This window comes from Tenrec ecaudatus, chromosome 14 (genome assembly GCF_050624435.1).
Source record: "Tenrec ecaudatus isolate mTenEca1 chromosome 14, mTenEca1.hap1, whole genome shotgun sequence".
In the NCBI taxonomy this organism is placed as follows: domain Eukaryota; kingdom Metazoa; phylum Chordata; class Mammalia; order Afrosoricida; family Tenrecidae; genus Tenrec; species Tenrec ecaudatus.
Window position 1 is genome coordinate 120,806,949 of NC_134543.1, and position 21,709 is coordinate 120,828,657.

General features: G+C 44.0%; 1 protein-coding gene across 1 annotated transcript in view; it reads left to right on the forward strand.

Moving 5' to 3' along the window:
* The window catches only part of FAM81A (family with sequence similarity 81 member A), a 65,407-nt gene extending 44,525 nt beyond the window's left edge, over positions 1-20,882 (forward strand). The window contains exons 4-8 of the mRNA XM_075532133.1: positions 813-942; positions 3,451-3,557; positions 16,240-16,375; positions 17,722-17,917; positions 20,758-20,882. Of these exons, the coding sequence (XP_075388248.1) occupies positions 813-942; positions 3,451-3,557; positions 16,240-16,375; positions 17,722-17,917; positions 20,758-20,882 (694 nt within the window). The remainder of the gene's footprint in view (positions 1-812; positions 943-3,450; positions 3,558-16,239; positions 16,376-17,721; positions 17,918-20,757) is intronic.
* Positions 20,883-21,709: the final 827 nt, after the last annotated feature.

The window sequence follows — 21,709 nt, forward strand, 5'->3', positions numbered from 1 at the left end:
GAGACCAAGACACATGGAGATCTCCATGGGATGACACAAGGAGATCAGGGCCATTCTTCCAAGCTGTGAGCCAACAGAAAGAGAAAAACTTTCCCCTAGAACTAACACCCCAAATTTGGATTTCTAGCCTCTTCAATGTTTCTATTTGTTCAAACTATCCATTTTCAATATTTCTGCCGCAGCAGGGTTAGATGACATGTAAGACAGATTGCATGGTCACTTAGTGCCTCACGACTAAGCGTACAGCCTGCGAGCAAGTTAGCAGCTACTTTCAGTCAAGGAATTTGGTGACTATCAGGATTTGATAGAGACGCCATACACAATGTATCTGCCATAGACTCTTTGAACATCATTGGATCTGCCAAGTTATAAGGACCAAGGGGCATAACAGCTTCCAGTACTGCTTGAAACAGATGCAAAACCTTCCTCAAAGCACACAGCCCTGCAGGTCCTTTGGGCGAAGATTCGAAGTAGTGCTTTCACACATGATAGACAGTACCTCCTAAGTCCCAGGAGACCTGGAACTTGAACGTGCACAGATTGTACGGAAGAGCAACAGCCACATCTAGCTTTTGTAATCAGACTCCTGTTTACATGTACAGTTCTGTCCACGTAAGCATTGGAAAGCTACTTTGATGGTACGTCACTAGTCCTTGGAGCACTATTCTCGTGGTTTAACTTACACTCTGTGGAAAGGTTGATTGATAGTGTAATTCCTTCAGGTGGAGCCATGCACTTTATAGTCGGTATGAACGCTTTGGTGTAGGTTCTTAAACTTTAATAGGAACTCACGTTGGTGTTTGTCTGGACAGATGTGACGCCAGCATCGCCCGACTCTCCGCGGAGCACAAATCAACCTATGAGGGGCTTCAGCACTTGAACAAGGAGCAACAAGCTGCCAAACTCATATTGGAAACAAAAATTAAAGATGCAGAGGGCCAGGTATGACCTGCTTCAAGCAGTTAATTTTAAAAGCAGTTAATTTGTTCTTAGCTAAGGACAGCATGGTGCTGATTAGTTGTTTTGGGAGAAACCAGCTGGGGTACTCAGCGTGGGTTTTTGCTAATCAAAAGCATCTTTTCTTTCTTTACTTTTTCCTTCCCACTGTTTCTAGACAGGCCCTTTCTGTGTCTGGCAACCACATCTCCAAGATTTATCAGTACAGACCACCTTCTAAAGAGACTTTCTCCCACCCCCCCACCCCCCACTAAAACAGTGACCATGTTCCAGAGATTCTCATTTGTATCTCCAACACTTATCTCTTGAATGAGATGTGATCAACATTCTTTCGCATGCCAATTTTTGGTTTAGGAAACCGTATTCCCTTGGATTCATCTTATGTTGGGCCTTAGCACATGGGACAGGTAGGCCCTTCATATGGAACAAAATTAGGTCAGAGCTAAAAGATGGTGTTAGGTGCCATGGAGTCGGTTCTAACCCATATCGGCCCTGTGCACAACACTGCGATGGTTCCTATGCTTAGCCCATCGTTGCAGCCACGGTGTCAGTCCATCTTGTTGAGGGTCTTCCCCCTCCTTCACTGACCCTTCACTTCACCAAGCATGATGTCCTTCTCCAGGGACCGGATATGCCACACTATGTAAGACAAAGTCTTGCCATCCTTGTCTCTAAGGAGCACTCTGGTCATACTTTTTCCAGGACAATTGGTCCTTTTAGCAATCCGTGGTACTTACAATATTCTTCTCCAGGACCACCAGTCAAATGTATTGATTCTTCTTTGGTCTTCCTCCTTCAGTGTCCAGCTAGAAGGCAGGTTAGATAATTCACTTTAATATATTCTACGTGACATTTATAGAATACAAAGCAAAACCATTAAAAAAATTTAAGTTTTTTAAAGCCATTTACAGGTTTCTCTTTGCCATAAAAGAGCCTGTCTGTTTAAAACGTTTCCCCACAATATCTACCCAAGTTGCTCTTCTTGATTTAAAGAGGGACTGCTCCACTGAGTTGGAACCCTGGTGGCATAGTGGTGACTTGACTGCTCACCACCAGGTCAACAGTTTGAACCCACCAGCTGCTCTTCAGGGGAAGGATGGGGCTTTCTGCCCCCATAAAGATTTACAGCCTCCCAAACCCAAAAGGGGCTGTTTTCTCTGTCTTATAGTGTTTATATGAGCCAGTGTTGACTCGATGGCAATGTTTGTTTCAGTTTGTTTATTCCAGTAAAAGGAGTCCCTGGGTGACATAAGTGCTCTCAAACAAACAAACCTGCTATTGAGTCCATTCTAATTCGTAATGACCCCATAAGGGCAGGGTAGAACTGCCATTGTGGCTTTCTGAGACTGTAACTCTTTACAAGAGTTGAAAGCCTTATCTTGCTCCCAAGGAGCAACTAGGAGTTTCGAACTACTGACCTTGTAGTTAGCAGCACCTACCCACTCCACCATCTCCAAGCCTCCATGTGAATTTCTCTACTACTAGCCCAATGGGTGGTAGTTCAAGAGATGCTTCAGAGAACAGTTGAGGATCCCTGCTTCTGGAAGGTCACAGTCCATGGAGCAGGCCTACTGTCATGGGTTAGAATCCCCTCAACGGTAACTGACAATGGCATTCTAACAAAATCGGGGCAGCCTACTGGATGAAAAGGTTTCTTTCTAACTTCATATTGGTGTCTTCGACTTCCAATCGAGACCTGAAGCTGCTTATATGAAGAACACAGATACTATGAAAAATAAATAAATGAAAGACAAGTCTACAGATTTTTTTCATGAGTAAAGACAGAAAATCGAGGTTACAAACATGTTGAGCTCCCTGATGGCCAAGCCAAGTAAAATACTTGAAGGAATCCATCAGAGGGGACCTGTTTATTATTTGTTTGGGATTTAACTAATACTCGCTCTAGGAGCTGCTAAGTTAAGAATCTTGAACATCATAATTTTTGCAGAAAATATCACCATTTTACAGATGATTGGTTTTTATATTAACTTATAGTTTAATGGAAAAAAAGAATACAAAGGAAATAGGTGGGTAATGGAAGACAATAGTGGGAAGAATATAACCCACAAATTGCATTTTCTGTGATCTGATTCGATATTGGAATAAATTTGGATTGCAATGTATAGATTGTATAAGCAGTAGAAATCTTATGATCTGTGGCTCGTAGCCACATCAGTGGAAAGAAATCCCAGGGTGAAAACGACGCTGTTTTATACGAGCTGGCAGACGTAGTGGAGTGGTCGTGGGGTGGAACTGGGTTCTACTCAGTACTCGATGCATGATGCATCTGTTCGCAGTGCGACTGGTCTTGATTTGGAAATGGCACTTGTGAAAGAAAATGGTGGTACAAAGTAGAGGCAAAATCCTAAATGGATTTATGAAGTTACATTGAATCTTCCATTTCACTGATTAGACTATAATTTGGCAGCTGTTCTTGGGAATTGCTGCTGATGAATTTAGATGTGATGTTTACAAGGGAGGTTTCTTTTCCAGATTTCACAGCTTTTGAACAGAGTAGACTTGTCGATATCAGAGCAGAGCACGAAACTGAAGCTGTCCCACAGAGATAGTAACCATCAACTTCAGCTTTTGGATACAAAGTAAGTGGCACGTTTTTTTATGTAACTTTTTGTTGGCTGAACATCTTTATGAGCTTATTCATTCCTGCATTTCCCCCCTCTTGGTTTTTATTTGTTTCACAAAGTAAAAACAATATTGATGTTAAAAGATGGTTCCATATGTCACCACGGTACCTCCATTATTGTTGTTTTTGTGGCTCAGACAACACTTTGTCTTTTAACTCAACACACATGTAGTGAGCATGGACCAGGTGCAAAGAACCCTGGTAGGGTTGAGGATTGGGCTGATAATTGACAAGTTGGCAGTTCAAACCCACAGCTGCTCCTCAGGAGAAAAAAATGAGGCGGTCTGCATCTTCAAAGATTTCTAGCCCCGGAAACACTGTGGAGAGATTCTACTCTGTCACTAAGCGGTGCACTGAGGTGGAAGTGACTCCGTGGCAGTGGGTTGGGTTTGATGTTTTTACTTAGGTGCTGAGGCTCCAGGAAGGATACACAGACCCTGTGCTTAGCATTGTGGGGTACACAGTACAGGGAACTAATGGACCTTAATTAATTGACTCAAATATGTATATGACATAGTATTACTAGCAGTGATAAATGCTTTCAAAGAAAGATAACAAGTTGTAATAGACTGAATATTGCTCCCCGAAAGGTCTCCATGTCTTGAGCCGCTGAATTTGTGAATATGTTACCTTATGTGGAGACAGGAACTTTACAGATATGATTACAATCTTAAAATGGGTAAGGTCCCTTACAATCACCAGGGACCTTAGAAGTGGTACATAGAGGGTCAGCGTCAGAGAGAGGATTGTAAAGACAGATATTGAGATTAGAAAAATGTACTTTGAAGATGGAGGAAGGGGCCATGAGCCAAGGAATGCAGGTAGCCTCAAAAGCCTGGAAAAGGCAAGGAAATGAATTATCGTCTAGAGCAGTGGTTCTCAACCTGGGGGTCGGGACCCCTTTGGGGGGGGTCGAACGACCCTTTCACAGGGGTCACCCGATTCATCGCAGTAGCAAAATGACAGTGATGAAGTAGCAACGAAAATAATTTTGTGGTTGGGGGTCACCACACATGAGGAACTGTGTGAAAGGGTCGCGGCAGTAGGAAGGTTGCAAACCCCTGTTCTAGAGCCTCCGGAAGGAACCAGACTTGCCATTACCTTGACTTCAGCCCAGTGCAAATGGTTTCACACTTCTGGCCTCCAGAACTGTAAAAACTCACACTCCTAGCCATCGAGTGGCCGCCCGTTCACAGCGACCCTGGAGCACAGGCCCCTGTGAGTTTCCGAGCCTGGAACTTTGTTCGGGTGCAGAAAGCCTCATCTTCCTCTGGGGGAGCTGCTGGTGGTTTTTAACTGCAGACCTTGCGGCTCGCAGCCCACTGAACTTTGAGGTAATGTCACGGCTGCGATGGAAAACTAGCACGACAGTGCTCGCCGAGTGAATACTGGGCTGTGGTGGCACCCTCCTGAGGAGCAGGCTTGAAGCCAGATCTAAGGAAGGAGTGAGCTTCCGTCCAGTGAAATAAGTGGGTTTCATATAAGAATGGTCGAGCACACATGGGATTGGATAGCTTGTGACGGGAGGAAGTGACCTTCAAGAAACTCAAGCAGGGCTGTGCTGGCTGGAACAGAGAATTAGGGTGAAGTGGCGGGAGAGGGGGCTGGAGAGGAGGCGGGTCCCTTGCCCTGCTCTGTAGGCTGCATCCAGGAATGTTTGTCTCCCTCCTGGGAGGATACTAAGCAGACAGGCGACGTTATTGTTAAAATGTCCTCCAGTGTCGTTGGAAAATGGGTCCCAGGGGACCGCAGTGGAAATCAGTTAGGGGCGCATTTTGTTGCATTAGTCCCAATGGGAGAGGCCTGGATAAGAGTGTGACTTTTAGCCAATTCGCTGTTGTGGTTAGATGCCAGCGCGTCCATTTCTCCTTGTAGACACCGGGGTCCAGCCGGTGAGGTCCTGTGCCAGGCTCACCCTGACCGCTGTGCCACCCACCCCACTGAGGGTCGTCCTCTTTTGTGATCCTCTGCTTTCCCAAGAATGAGGTCCACGTCTGCAGGACAGGGGCAAAGTTGTGTGACCCTCACCTTCCTGGAGCCTTCTGGTTGTTCATCCTTCATGGCATATTTAATATTCTTTGCCAACATGATAACTCAGATGTATTCATTCATATTAGGTCTTCCTTCACATGTATATGAAGGGATTAATTAAGCCATTATGGGGTGAGTCAGGCACACCTCAAAGTGAAATCTTTGCTCTTGAGTGCTTTAAACAGTTCTTTTGCAAAAGACTTGCCCAATGAATGCGTTTTATCGATTGCTGCCTCTCTGGGTGTTGATTGTGGACCCAAATACGTTGAAATTTTGGACACTTCCCTCTTTTCTCCATTTATCATGATGTTGCTTATTGGTCCAGCTGTTGTTTATCTCCATCAGTAAACACTTCAAATCTCAGTTATTTTCATTTACCCAAGGCTGTGTCATTTGCAAATCGCTGGCTAGGAGTGAGTTTTCCTATGACCCTGATACCTTGTTCGTCTTCATCCTGATTCTCTTAGTATTTGCTCAGCGTGCAGATTAAATAAGTATAGTGCCAGGGTCCAACCCCAGCACACACCTTTCCTGATTTGAAACCAGCAGTGGCCCCTTGTTCTGCTTGAATGGCTGCTTCTTTATCTGTGGACAGGCTCCTCAGGAGTACAGTGAGTGTTCGCGAATTCCCATTCTTCTCAATGGTATTCATAATTGGTTGTCATTCACACAGTCAGCTGCCTTTGCATAGGGAATAAGACATACATAAACAGTCTTCTGGTCTTCTCTGCTTCATCAGTATCCATGTGATCCCCTCATCCCACTTTCTCTTCTGAATTCAGATTCCTGTCAATATATCGCTGAAATTATTTTTTAATTATCATCCTCAAAATAATCTTACTATTTGCATGTAATATTAATATTATTTGATAACTTCCACTTTCTGTTGGATTGCCTTACTTTGGAATGGGAACAAATATGGATCTCTTCCAGCTACTTGGCCAGGAAACTGCCTTCACATAGATGAGTGATCACGTCCAGCACCACCTCCCCTTAAAGCATCTCAGTTGGTGTCCTGCTAATTCCTGGAGGACAGCCTGGCTCTTTGTCAGAGCTTTCAGTGCAGTGTAGACCTCTTCCTTCAATACCGTTGGTTCTTGATCACGTACAAACTCATGACTATTGGATTCCCATGCATAGATCATATGCTATCTCTTGGAATGGTTGAATATCATTTTGGCTAGCAACTATGCATACCTTCCAAGTTTTACGTACACATCCTGTGTCTTTTAATATCTTGTCCACTGTTTATGCTGGGAGCCATCGCGCCGGTTCTGACTCACTGCAAACCTAGGTCCAACAGAGTGAAACAGCGTCACCACCCCACCCTCACAATTTTTCTTCTTCTTTTTTTTGCATTACAAAAAAAATCTTTGTTTGTAAGTGATTTTTATCATCACACTAATAACAAGTAACAGCGCTTATGTGCTAACATCTAATCGTTTCTATAAACTCACAGTAGCCCAAGCTGGAGGAGTACAGGTGTTCCCTAGCTTTGGGGAAGTTTGAGTTCACCTCTGTGCATTTCAGAAAGGCCTCCGTGGGTGCCTGCTCTCGCTCACGGAGAGATGCACAGGGTGTGTGCTTGGGTGAGAAAAGGCGAGCAGTAAAACTGGATTTCGCCATTTTGCAGCGCACCCCAAACAGCCCAGCCGCCTCACTGAGCACCCTGCCAGGGGTCCCTCAGCGTCAGCGCGGCATCACACCACACCGGCGACTTGGCCCATGTCTGTGGACACCGGGAATCAAGACTGTTATGTGTTTTATTTGGTATGACTTGGTGGGTTTGTCTTCTGGAAAGCTCAAAACAATGCCCCCATAAATAAATGTGAAACGCTTGTCCGCTTTAAGCCTTCCCTGGAAAGCTGCCCTTTGAAAACCGGGGGAACCTGTACTCATTATCCTAACCCTTAAACACAGGGGGTCACTTTAGGGCTGGCAGCTGTTTGCACAGGTTACACAATAGTTACAACTTTTTTCATTGATAAAGCCCTTGATCTTCAAAGAAAGTTTTAGGGAAATGAAATATTTCATCCACTTCTTTCTTCAAATATTTTTTTTGGGGTAGGGGCATGTGTTACTAGATATCTAAGAAAGTAAAGTTTCAGCTCAAAAGCTTAGGAAAACCGTGTGTACCACCAAGAAATACTAGGCAAATAGATGAAAGCTCCGAATCGGCGCCAAGTCTATACGGAGCACTTGGTTTGCTACCCTGTGGGAAAGAAGGAAGCTACTCTAGAACATACAGAGACCGTGTAAGGTCTTTTTGCAAGAACCAGACTGTCCTGCTGAAGCATCTTGCCCCATGCCTGCATCCACAGTGCCAACGCACGGGGCAGGCACGCCCTTCCCTCTCCGTTGATGCGGCCCTTTCCGTGCTTCTCTGGGCGGATGTCACAGCGCTCAGGAGGGAATCCAGGACGGCATCTCTGTTGGGCTTGAAGTAGGTCTGGAGCAGAGGCATCTTCTCCTGGGTCTCCTTCTCCACCTCCGAGCTGCAACTTCCCCGGGATCCCAGAGTCAAGGCTTCTTTGGCCGTGAACACTTTCTCCCTTTTCAGGCGGCTCTGTTCCATTTCCAGCTTCTTTGGCCTTCTTTGCTCTCGCAGCTGCTGGAGGCCCTGTGACTACCAGGCCTTGGCAGCGACGCCAGGGACCCAAAGCCCGGGGCGAACCCCCTAGATCACACAATTGTTCTTAGAACCCCTCAAAATGGCAACTGCGAGCTTGAATTTTCTTCTTCAGTTCCTTTTGTTTCTTCGTGATTCCAGGTCTTCTTGTTGCATGGTCCACTATTACGCTTTGTCTCCTCCAGCTGTTAATGGGGTGCTGTAAATGAGTGCCTGTCGCCCAGCAACAACGTGAAGCCTATCAGTTACTCTTCTGCTCAGTCCCAAGCCCAGGACCCCATTTCCTAGGACGAGTCTGCATGAGCTTGGCATTTTTCCTGAAAAGGAAGAGACAGTAACCAGGGATAGATGTAGGCATATATATATTTGACCAAATTTTTAAAAAATGACTTCAGTATGGAACCTTTCAACTTTGTTAAAGGCTCACGCGAAGTTCAAATTAATTATGCTCCTGGCTCTTATAGTTCATCGTCTCTCAGTCTAATGGTATTTCAGGGTTGTTACTGATTAATTAGGAATTCTCTTATGAAAACTATGTCTCTTTTCTCCCTTGTTATCTGTATGTCTATAATTGTCGGGTTATGTCATCATTTTTCATGGGTCCTGCAAGCTTGCCAAGTACCAAAAAAAAGAAAAAAAGTACAAAAAGAACAAAAAGAGCTCTCCCAATCCCTTCCTTCCATTACACAGGAAGAAAATAAACATTTCATCACTTTTTCTTCAGTGAATTATATCCTTAGGAGGCATTCCCAAGACAGTGATTACTATGTCAACAGACATGAGTATATTTATTTTTCTTCTTGTAGTTTAAAGTCCCAAAGTCTAGACACAAGGGATTCACAGAAGACAAGAGACAAAACCTGAGTCTGTGCACAATAGAATGTAGCTGGAAATAGTAGAAGAAAAAACGCTTTCTTACAAAGCAATCTTCAGGAAAGTTCTGGGTGAAAGAGTAAAGTATATTCCTTAAGAATTGAGAACCACAGTGAAGTTAGGACTACAAGTCCCCTTATCCAAGAGACTCCAAGAAAACCACAGTGGATAATTTATTTGATTTGTTAGCACCCCGATGGCCCTGGTGGAAGGACATGTACATTTTTAGTCTTCCCAAGGGACACAGATGTATAATCAAATTTTCACACTACATAAGGAAACAAGCCACATAAGTGCAGGGGCAGCGGAAATGACCCCAAACAGAATCAGACCTCTAAAGACTGTGGCTATGGAGTCACTGGGTAGTTTTATATATTGTATTGTATATGTAATCTATCAATGTAAGTGTAGCTATGTATGTGTATGGCTAAAGATAGCCGTGTACTTAAATGTACACATGTTTTGAAAGTATGATTCAGGAAAGGCATTTGATAAACAATGACTAGGTATAATTAGGAAAAATACAACCTCTAGAAAGATATAATAATCGAAAATGGAAGCTGAATAAATGGATGAAGCAACAGACTGTCTACGGCTCAGGGGAGGATTAGTGAATGAGGAGAGGGCAATGAGGAAATTACCTGAAGTGCAATACTCAGAGGCAAGGTGTAAACTGTGAAACGCTCTTAAGAGCTATGTTGTCGTTGCTGTTGGTGGCATCGACTTGACCCATAGTGGCATTGTACACAATGGAGAACACACTGGCTGGCCCTGCGCCATCCTCCCAGTTGTGTCTATGCCGGAGTCCAGAGTTGGAGCCTTGGTGTCCATCCATCTCCATGAGGGCCTTCCTCGTTTTCACTGCCCATCTACTTTAATGAGCATGATGTCCTGCTCCAGGGACTGGTCTCCATAGTAACACGTCTAAAGGATTTGAGACGATGTCTCACTATCCTTGCCTCCAAGGAGCACGCTGGCTGTACTCTTCCAAGACCGATTGGTTGTCCTTCTTCCCAGTCCACGATAGTTGGATTCTTCTTCGTCCCCACCATTCAAATGCATTGAGTCTTCTTTGGTCTTCCATTATCCAACTGGTCTTCAATGTCCAACTTTCACATGCATATGAGGCAAAGTACCATGGCAGGTCAGGCACACCTTCATCCTCAAAATAATGTCCTTAACCTTCCTCGAGTTCTTTAATGCTTCCTCCCCTCCACCCCCACTAACATGACTCCAATTCTATCTTACAAATCTGGCTAGACCCGAACATGTACACTGGTACAGATAGGAACTTGCAACACAGGGAACCCAGAACAGATAAACCCCCCAGACCAATAAGGGGAGCAGCGATACTAGGAGGGCAAGTGTGGTGGAGTTAGGGGGAGTAAGGGGGAACTGATCACAAGGATCGACGTATGGCCCCCATCCCAGGGGGATGGACAGAAGAAAAGTGGATGAAATGAGACAGCAGTCGGTGTAAGACATGAAAAAAAAAAAGAAAGAGACTAATTTATAAATTTTCAAGGGGACATGGGAGAGGGCAGGTAAAGGAAGGTGGGACAAAAATGAGGAGCTGATGCCAGGGGCTCAAGTAGAAAGAAAATGTTTTGGAAAAGATGACAACATATATACAGATGTGTTTGAAAAAATGGATATATGTATGGATTCTGATAAGAGCTGTAAGACCCCCAATAAAATAAAATTTAAAATTTAAAAATAATAATGTCCTTGCTTTTCAATACTTTAAAGAGGTCTTGCACAGCATTTACCTAATGCAATATGTCTCTTGACCTTTTTATTTTTAAGTCATTTTATTGGGGGCTCGTACAATGCTTCTCACAATCTATACATCCATCCATTGTGTCCAGCACATTTGCACATTTCTCTTGAAATTTCTGTTTCCATGAGCATTGACTGTGGATCCACCTTGATAACGTCTATCTTTTCTTCATTTATGTTGATGTTGCCTGTTAGTCCAGTTGTGAGGATTTGGTCTTGTTTACATTGAGTTGTACGCCACGCTGAAGACTGTGGTCCTTAATCGTCATCAGCAAGTGCTTCAGGTCCTCCCTACTTTGAGCCACCAAGGTTGTGCCGTCTGCACTTACAGGTTGTTAAAAAGCCTTCGTCCAATCTTGATGCCACGTTATACTTCATACAAGAGCTTCTCTGACTATTTTCTCACAATAGAGATTGAATAAATATGGCTAACAGGCCGCAACCCTGATGCACACAATTCCTGATTTCAAACCATGCAGTATTCCTGTGTTTGCACAACTGCCTTTTGATTCCAGTACAAGTTCCACATGGGCACAGGGAAGTGTTCTGCATTTCCCTTTCTTCTCAAGGTCATTCGCAGTTGATTACAATCCACACCGTCAAATGCCTTGGCATAGTCCACAAAACACAAGTAAACATCTTTCTGGTATCCTCTGCTTTCAGCCAAGCCCCATCTGACATCAATTCTTGAAGCCTCGTTTTGGCCAATGCTTTAAGTGCGGCTTAAACTTCTTCCTTCAGCATCACTGATTCTTGCTCCTCTGCTAGCTCCTGAAATGGTGGAATGTCAGCTCGCTCTTTTTGGTACTCTGTGTTTTCTTTTTATCTTCTTGTAATGCTTCTTGCATCATTAGATATTTACCCATAGAATCGTTCCACCTTGCAGCTGAGGCTTGACCCTGGCCTTTAGTTCTTTCCCTCTAAGCTATGCTGAGCGTGTTCTTCCCTTTTGGTTTCCTGATTCTCGGTCTTTGCACATTTTATTGTATTTGATTTTTGTCTTCTCATGCTGCCCTTTGAAAATGTCTGTTCAGCACTGACGTCACCCTCTCTTCCATTTGCATTAGACATTCTTTTTTTTAACAATTTATTGGGGCTGATACAATTCTTTTCACAGTTCATACATATACATACATCAACTGTATAAATCACATCCTCACAGTCTTTGCCCTAATCATTTTTTTCTCTTTTCTTCTTTTACATTTTATTAGGGATTCCAACAACTCTTACCACAATCCATACATATACATACATCAATTGTATAAAGCACATCCATACATTCCCTGCCCCAATCATTCTCAAGGCATTTGCTCTCCACTTAAGCCCCTTGCATCAGGTCCTCTTTTTTTCCCCCCTTCCCTCCCCTTTCCCCCCTCCCTCATATGCCCTTGGTAATTTATACCTCGTTATTTTGTCATATCTTGCCCTATTCGGGGTCTCCCTTCCCCCCTTCCCTGCTGTCCCTCTCCCAGGGAAGAGGTCACATGTGGATCCTTGTACTCAGTTCCCCCTTTCCAACCCACTCACCCTCCACTCTCCCAGCATCGTCCCTCACGCCCCTGGTCCTGAAGGTATCATCCACCCTGGATTCCCTGTACCTCCAACCCTCATATGCACCAGTGTACAGCCTCTGTCCTCTGTCCTATCCAGCTGCATTAGACATTCTAAGATGAAGAACAAGTTTGAGTTCTTCTGACATCCACTTTTAGCTTTCCCTTCTTTCCTGTCTTCTAAAGGACCTTTGCTTTCTTCATATATGATGCTCTTAACATTCACGTGCAATCGACTCAAGATCAGATTTTGGTTCTCATGGACTTGTTTAAATGTTCTTCAGCGGTATCTTGAACTTGCACATAAGCAATGGATGGTCCGTTACACAGTAGGCCACTGGCCTGGTTTTAGCTGCTGACTTCGAGCTCCAGCATCTCTTCTCACAGATGTAGCCAATTTGATGTTTGTCATTCCATCTGGGGAATCATGTGTATCGTAAACCTTTGTGTTGTTGAAAAGTGCATTTGCTGCGAACAACTTGTTGGTTTTGCAAAATTCTATCATGTTATTTCCAGCTTTGTTTCTTTCACCAAGTCCTTATTTTCCAACTGTTGTTCCTTTCCCTTTGTTTCCACCTTTGGCATTCTGATTGCCAAGAATCCTCAAGGCGTTTTGATTGCATGAAGTCCTTGACAGAGTGCTTCAATTCCTTCATTACTATTTTTAGTAGTTGAGGAATAAATTTGACTAACAATCGTATTGATTGGATTTCTTTGAAGGCAGATAGATATAATTCTATACCAAACAGCATTGTACTTCATGGTTGATTTTGCAATGTCCTTTTGGACAAAGAAAGGCATGCTTTTGATTGTGTTATTCCTGACATAGTACAGCATATGATTTCTGATTGCAAATGGCCAGTGTCATCCGCTCAGCTTATGAATACCTAGGATTTCCATCTTTATGCATTTCATTTAATTTTCGATAACTTCCAATTTTCTTAGATTCATATTCCACACAGTCCAGGTTCTGATCAATAGCAAATGTGTGCAGCTGTTCCTCCTTACCTGGAGTCATGTCCCTTCAGCAAATGAAGATCTGAAGGCTCCACTCCCACAGCTTCACTTGACTCATGTCACCACATGGTTCACTCCAAAAAATAATTTCCTCCCCAGTCACATTTTGAGTGCACTTGGACACAAGGGGCCCATCCTCTGGCACCTCAGGTGACCCTGCTGACATTTGAAATGCCAGCAGCAGAGCTTCCAGCATCACAGCCACACACAAGCCACCTCAGTATAACAACGTACAGACAAGGGGTGGACTAAGAGCTACAAGACAGAATAAGGCCTTGCCCACAGATACTCACACTCTGATCCCTGTAATTTATGAGCATGCCATGCTCCATTGCAGAAGGAACTTTGCAGATGTAATAAGGTTAGCTATCTAGACATAGGGAGGGTATCCTGGACGGGCTAAAACCTACCACATGAGCTGTTAAAAGTGGAGAACATGTCCCAGCTGAAATACAAGAGATGAGGCAGTGTAAGAAATGGCATAAAGGCTCAACCTGGTGTTGTTGGCTTTGAAAAGGGAGATGGGGGCTAGTCACCAAGGAATGTGATGGCCTTTAGAAGGTGACAATGCTTTCTGGTCAGAAATCAACAGGGAGACAGTGGCCTCATCTTAGGGCAGCAAGGGACTGAATTTGGCTAACAGCCTGAATGAGCTTGGCAATGATTCTTCCCTAGGACCCCCAGTAAGGAATACAACCCAGCTGGCACCTTGATTTTGGCTTTGTGATATGCTCAGCGGCAGAGCCACCTGGATTTCTGGTGTATAGAACTGAAAGATAATAAATCTCTGATATTTAATTTATAGTATGTGTGCTAGCAATAGAAACAAACAGAGGAAGACAGTGTGAGATGGGATAGCACACGATTAATCAGAATTCTGTGTGGCAACAATAGAGAGAATGGGGAAGAAGTCATATCTGCAGATATAATGGCAGAGAATTTTCCAGAATTGATGGAAGACAGATATAGGAAGCCCAGCATATTCTAATAGAATAAACAAAAATAAAGTCTGAATCCACCAGAGTTCGTTTAAATTTCAGAACATCAAGCATGGATACACTTCAAGCAGGAAGAAATTTTATATTAATACTGGTTTCTGAAGAGCATTAATGGAGGCTAGAAGAAGTGTGTAGTGTGTAGAACGACAACCACTTTGGACAAGTGTTTTGCGACAGAGTTGGGTGTTTGTCTACACTACGGAAGCCTTACATGTATGAACCAGCCAACATATAAGTGTTTCATGATAGCATTGTTTCAGTAGCAAAGATAGGGGGAAAAAAGCAAATGTCTATCAACAGAATATTGGATAAGTTGTAGACTATGCATAACATGGAATGTTACTCAACTGTGAAAACAGTTTATAGCTAAAAAAAAATTGATATAGAAGATTCCTAAGTTGGAGAGAAGAAAAAAGTTATGAAAAGTTCCTGGCTCAGTAGTGTCCCTCTTATGTAAAGTTAAAAAATACGTACTTTTTAGAGGGTGCTGAGTTTCTATGATAGAAAAATGGGGAAGCACATGATGGTTACAGCAACCAGATGAACATAGTTCATGTCACTGAATTGTACATAAAAGGCACATTGAAATGCCAAATGTTTGTATAGAATATGTATACTCATATGTAATATAACTGTTTGTGGGTATTATATATAATTAACAACATTTTTTTTAATGCAATATTGAAAGATAGGTTATTTGGGGATCCAGATCCCAAATGATGAAGAATGCGAACTTCAGGTTCATGTTACTTCTGAAGGGGAAGGGTGGTAATTGAAAAGCGTGCCCTTAGGTTGACAAGGCCCTGGTGGGCAGATGGTGTGGAAGTTAGGGTACAGGCTAGCTCCCCTCTAACCACTCAGTGGGGAAGGGTCCAGAGCAAATGGGGCAACTCTGACAACCCAGGGAAGGAAACATTGTTTTTCATGCTATGACCAGCAAGTTGCCTTCCTTCACTCACGTGCACACACATAGTTGCAAGGGAGGCTGGGAAATGTAGCTGCTGACTAGACAACCATACACCTAGTTCACGGAAGGGCTTTTTAAGAGGCAAAAAGAGGAAAGCAGGTGTTACAAGACAATGAGGGGCGTGGCGATGGGTGCTCATCTTATCACTAGTCTTTACACTGAGGGTTTGCACTACAGTTGTTTGTGTGTGTGTGTGTGTGTGTGTGTGTGTGTGTGTCCTTGTCTTCTATTTCATAATAAAAAAGAGAGAGAAGTCATTAAGAGGAGACAGCCCCTCAGAGTTGTTATTGTAAGGAATTGGAAAAGGAGAGGACTTGCATGAATGGAGGATTGAGAGAGAGTTATTTGGGCTTAATTAGGAGTAAATCTGTGTGGGAGCCAATTAGAGAGCAGTAGAGAGAACGGGGGTGGGGGGGACAGGTTCCAGGGTTGGATGGCCAAAGGGACAAGGAAGACAAGGGCGGAGGGGAGCCTGACAGGTAAACTGGGACACAGTGTCCCCTGCGCTGGCAGCACTGTGGACCCTCTGAACTGCAAAGGCGAGCCTTTGGCATAGCTCCGTATCCCTGTGCATCACCCGCGTACCCGCGCATCCGTTTGTCACAGGTAGGCAACATCATCCCCCGCCGCTGCGTGTTCAGTGTACTTCTCATAAAAGAGAGCGCCGTGATCTGATTGAGCTGCGCTTAATGCTGACATCCTCAGCACAGATCCTCGCAGTCAAAAGATCGAGGCTGCTCGATGCCATTAACATTTTGTTTGTGTGTCTTTTTACATCCAACTTGTTTTCTTAGGTTTAAAGGGACAGTTGAAGAACTCAGTAACCAGATTTTATCTGCACGGAATTGGTTGCAACAGGAACAAGAACGGATCGAAAAAGAACTCTTACGGAGAATTGACCAGCTTACGTTAGTGGTTAAAGAAAACTGTGTACGTATTGAGGACTTGCAATCCGATAGCAACGGTACTCGGTGAAGGTTGTCTGCAACATTTGACATCACCTCGCAGTTTCTCTGTATTTCATTGCACATCCCCCAAAACTTGCCCCGTGTTCCTTCCCTCCAAACCCATTTCCATGGTTCACATGGATTCTTTGCTTCCTTTATGAAGAGGCAGAAGCTCTTTAACTTGTGTTGGCTAGCCAACGCCAACTAGACAGAAAATGTCAGTCGTTTCAGCCACGATGTGTTGAGGTCGAACCTGCAATGAACCAGACAGAACATCTATGTTCCTAAATACAACTGACCGCAATGAACATCACTCTTGTTTGAATCTATTTCACGGTTTTGTTTGCTTGGGGGCCAGAATTGTGTAGCTTTCTCCCTCCAGGCCCCTCCATTAAATTATGGCCATACTCTAAGATATCACAGTGCATTCTGTTAACAGACTCCACCATTGTGTTTCCCACCTTCCTCCCCCTTCTGCCCTTAGCTCCCCACCGGAACTAAGCTGAGCACCAGCGAGAGAGAGAGAGAGAGAGAGAGAGAGAGAGAGAGAGAGAGAGAGAGAGAGTCTTGTCCTGCCATAGCCCAGTGGACAGCCTGGTGTTTGCAGCCCTGCCTCCCAAGCTTGCTCACAGGCACAGAGTTCCATACAAAGCAAGCATTATGGGAAGGGGAAGACAATAGTTGACATTTCTTTTTCTAGTATGCTTCTACACTTTCATCGGGTCCACTACATGATGTGCTCAGACTTATATTAAATATATATTTAGCTTTTGGCGTCTTGGGGACATTGTTGATTTTTACATGTGGATTTATTTACAAACAGTAAGACCCCCAAGTTAATGGTGACTTTCATAAAACAGAAGCAGATTTGTTTTTCACATAAACAAAACATGATGGTAGGTTGTTTGTGGCCGATTTGGGGGCTTGCTCTGACTTGACTCTCTGCCAGACTCACAGAGACTCTTGTCCTCATAGTTCAAGGTAGCTGGCAGAGGGGCAGTCACCTGTTTCTTGAGAAACAGAGAAAGGAAGGCAAGGACAAGGGTAGGCCCACACTTCCAGGAAATTGCCACCCTTATTTCTATCTCAAGGGCGAGAATGGAGTGCCTGGCCACACCAAACTTAGAAAGCGCTGGAACATAGGAGGCTAGTCTGTATTCTGGGTGTCCTGGCACCAGCTAAGGAGGAAAGGATAGTCTGGTAGGCAACTAGCCGCCTCTGCGACTCCAGTCCCTGCAGGTTGCTGCAGATTTCTGTTCTGGCTGCTGGGACGACAGAGTAGCCGTCCTTGCTGGAGTAACCAAGTACGCTTCTTCTCGTGGATCTCAGGGAGCCAGTGAGAGGGACGTGGAGAAGAAGCTCAGCCAGATGTCGGCCCGACTGGACAAGATAGAAGAGAGTCAAAAGAAGACTCTGGAAGGCCACAGAACAAAGCAGGAAGAGGAGAAGGTACACGGGCGACTCAGCAAACTGGAGTTACAGATGACCGAGGACATGAAGGAGATGAAAGCGGAGGTTAATGACGGTGGGTCAAAGGGAAACCAACCTGCATGGCTTCTTTTCTATTGGAGCTAAAAATCTACTCCCGAGTATCCATCTGAAAGGGCCATGAACCTGACCTGACCCGGGGGGGGGTAGGCGGGGGGGGGGGACCAACCCCAACTCACTCTCTTCCCCTTGATCCTGACTCCTAGGGACCCTGTAAGATAGGGTAGAACTGCCCCCTGTGAGTTTCTGAGTCTGTAACTCTGTCCAGGAGTCCAGAGCCTTGCCTTTTCCCATGAGACTGGCTAGCAGTCATAACAGTGCCATGTTTCCGAAGTAGCTTTGAGTTTGGGGCTTAATTGTTTGCTTTTGTGGTGTGTGTGGGGTTAAAACTCAGTTTCATTTCCCATTACCCGAAGAGCTGCCCCAGGGAAAGGCAAGAGCACAATTTCCCAGCTTGCACACTTTCTCTGGTGCCACCTACTCGTGCTTTTGCGTTCATAGCCAAGACCAGTGTGTCTCAGAAATAAGGCGGTGCTTTCTGCCGGACCTCTGAGGACTTATTGGCTATTGTGAGCAGCACCCCTCCCTGGTAATAATGACTTACCTGACTCAGAAGTCAACCCCAAAACCCAGGTCCTTGCCATTGAGTCTCTCCCAACTCAGAGCGACCCTATGGGGCAGAGTGGACTGTTCCCTGGGGTTTCTGAGGCTGTCGGTCACTATGGGTGCAGACAGCCTCATCCTCCTCCCACTTAACAGCTGGTGGTTTTGAATTGCTGACTTTGTTGTTAGCCAACTCGTGTAACCCATAACCAGAGCTGCACCAATTCCTAATTGCATTGCGGGTGGGGGTGGGGGTGTTACAGCTGATTTTATGTTCTACACCACATGTAAAGGAGGGATTTGATTTACATCCCGAGCTCAGGAGTGTAGACGTGGGACCAGTCAGTGGGTAGATGGAAGCATCTCACAAATACTGTGTCCTAAAACGAGGCTGGTGGCTTTGTGATTTGGACTGCTCTTTGCTTCCTGAAGGTCTGCAGGTGGACAGTAGCCTTGAGCATGGTCAGGCAAGAGTGGACAGTTTTCCGGAGTGAGAGGTCAGACTAAATTATTGCCTATCCCTTTATAGTGCTTTGATTCTGTGAATTCTCTTATGTGGAATTATTCCATTTGAACCATACATATGGAAGTAGAAGTAGCTAGCTATCCCAAGAATAATTTTTTTTATTTCCACCAAAATTTTATTGTATAAGTAGAAGTTATGATTAAATGAGAGATTTTAGGTGTTTATCTCCTGCTTCCGAGATTTTGGGGAAGATAAAATGAACTTTCTTTTTGGACATTTGGTCTATTTGAATATAATATTTGAGTGCTTTATTTAGCCTTCCATCATTTTCTGACTCAATTTATTGTCATGTAGTCAGCACACCATTCAGATGGTTAATATTTAGTACCACAATAAGAAAAGTGCATGAGGCTTTTAAAAAGTAAAAAGCATTTATCTTTTTCTTTTAAAAAAGCCAGTACATTTCTTAAAAGAGTTAAAAAATAGGATATTTTAAAGAGGCATAATTCCTCCCATGTAGAAATCATTTGATACATAGATTTCCAATCATAGAGGATCTATAAGGGTCACACTACTGGCTTACAATCCTCTCTTTGAATTTAGGATCGTAGTGGAGGGGCGTTAAGCATGGGGCTGTTGACCCAAGGTTGGCAGTCTAAGCCAAACAGAAGCTGTAGCAGGAAGCTGAGGCTGTTTACTCCCATGTAGGGTTACAGACTCAGAAACCCTGCAATGAATCAGCACCGACTCGATGGCAGTAGGTTTGGTTTTTTTTTTTTTTTTGGTTTTGTTTCATTTTATGTTGTATCTTTCCATGTCAGTAAGAACATTATTTTTAGCAAGTAATTTTTACACATTTTCTCCATAAGTGTTCTTTCACATCAAGAAAATTTTCTGAGAGAAAATTCTAAATTTACTAATGAAAGTGAGACATATTAAAACCTTTATTTTAGCAACAATAGGAATCCAGAATGCTATGAAATGCTTGGTAGGGATTTTTTTTTTAGTTTGAAATTAAAAACCTGTATATCCCTCACCTAAATCTCCCCGTTGTGAACATCTATTTGCTTAATCTCATCGTCTGTGTGTGACGTGCCAATTCCTCCCTACTCCCCCTCAATCACTAGAGGGCTCCTGGGGTCAGAACTGACTCGGTGACCGTGAGTTTGGTTTGGTTTGGAATCGCTTGGAATAAGTTGCTGAAATCATGTCTCTTTGCCCCTTTAGGACTTCACATGATCGATGAACTATTTTTCAATGTTCAACTTGAACCAACTGTTTCATGTATTTCATAGCAAACCTTCTGCGCCTCAGGATCTATCTTGAGTTGCGATCACATTTAGCTACCATGTGTCTCCCTTTAGTCTCTTGTATTTTGTGACAGTTGCTCACTGATGCTGGCCCTTTTTAAAGGTGACAGGCCAGTGCTTTAGAGACTGCCACTCCATTTGGGAGCGCTTGCTTCCTCGTGTTGAGAATTCTGGTTGTGCGTGTTAGAAACACCACAGAAGTGGGGCCGCGTCCTGGGAAGGTACCCTGAGGCTGGCTCCGCCCTGGTTCTAGTGATGCTTTGATCCCTTGGTTTAGCGGCCCCAGCCCGACTTCTCCATTACAATGGTTCCTTCCCTTTTTCATTCGAAAGTAATCTATAGGGTTATGGACTAAGTACTGTATTCCCCATCAAACCTGTCTCCCAGCAGTGCTGGCACCTGCTGTTCATTTTCGCCAGAAGCAAGCATGACTATATGCAATACGATCCCACACGGTGCTTTAAAACAGTAACTCGTTGACATTTTCTCCTCCTCAAGGGTTTGCCGCCATCTATGAAAGCATAGGATCCCTCAGGCAAGTTCTTGAAGCCAAGATGAAGCTGGACAAGGACCAGCTGCAGAAGCAAATCCACCAGATGCAGAAGCCGGAAACTCCCATGTGAAGGGGCTTAGGCCACGGACTGATAGTTTCCCTTTGCTAACGGTCCGGAAGCTCTGCAGCCCTGGAGGCCGCGGCTTCCTGGGTCGTTCTGTCCACGGCGCGCATGTGCCAAGTCATGTGTCCCCCTGGGTCTGAACGTGGACCTTGAGTCTTGAAGACCCTGTCTTTGAAGTTATTAAATGCATTCTTAAGCCATTTTATTTCAATGATCTAAATCCAGTGGAGTTGTTGCCCTTGGATTTTGAAAGACTTTCTCCCCTTCGTTTTATGAATGAAAGGACTGACTTTTCCCTTTTAATGCTCGATGCTCTAGTCAATGCTGTTTTTCTTTTGAAAAGGTCATGTTTTTTGTTTGTTTTGTTTAATTAAAAAACGAATGCGTGTCACAGGAAGGAATGTTGCTCCTTACCCCAAATTTAAGAGAAGGCTCTGATTGGTTAGAATTCGACCACGGAGTACTTCTTTGGATTTGATGTTCCCTCTCCGTACATTGCTTCTACTGGTTACCTCTCTGTAAACCCTCTGTCTTTTGTAGGGGGAGTAAGTGAGGAGGTGGGGGACTTACCATTTGTATGATGAGAATTGTCTTAAGAATTGATAACTGCCATATAGATTAGAAATTAAAAATGGAAACTGCAGATACCCACTATCTGCAGCAACCACTTAGACTGTTTTAATACTTAAAACTATTTTTCAAATAGCTACAGTCTGTATAGTGAGAGCCATATATTTACGAATGGAATGGTCCTTATCGGCCTGTCTCTTGCACAATTAACCAGGATGGGATGTAAGAATTTTTCAGGCTTTCTGATCTCCTCTCTAAATGTT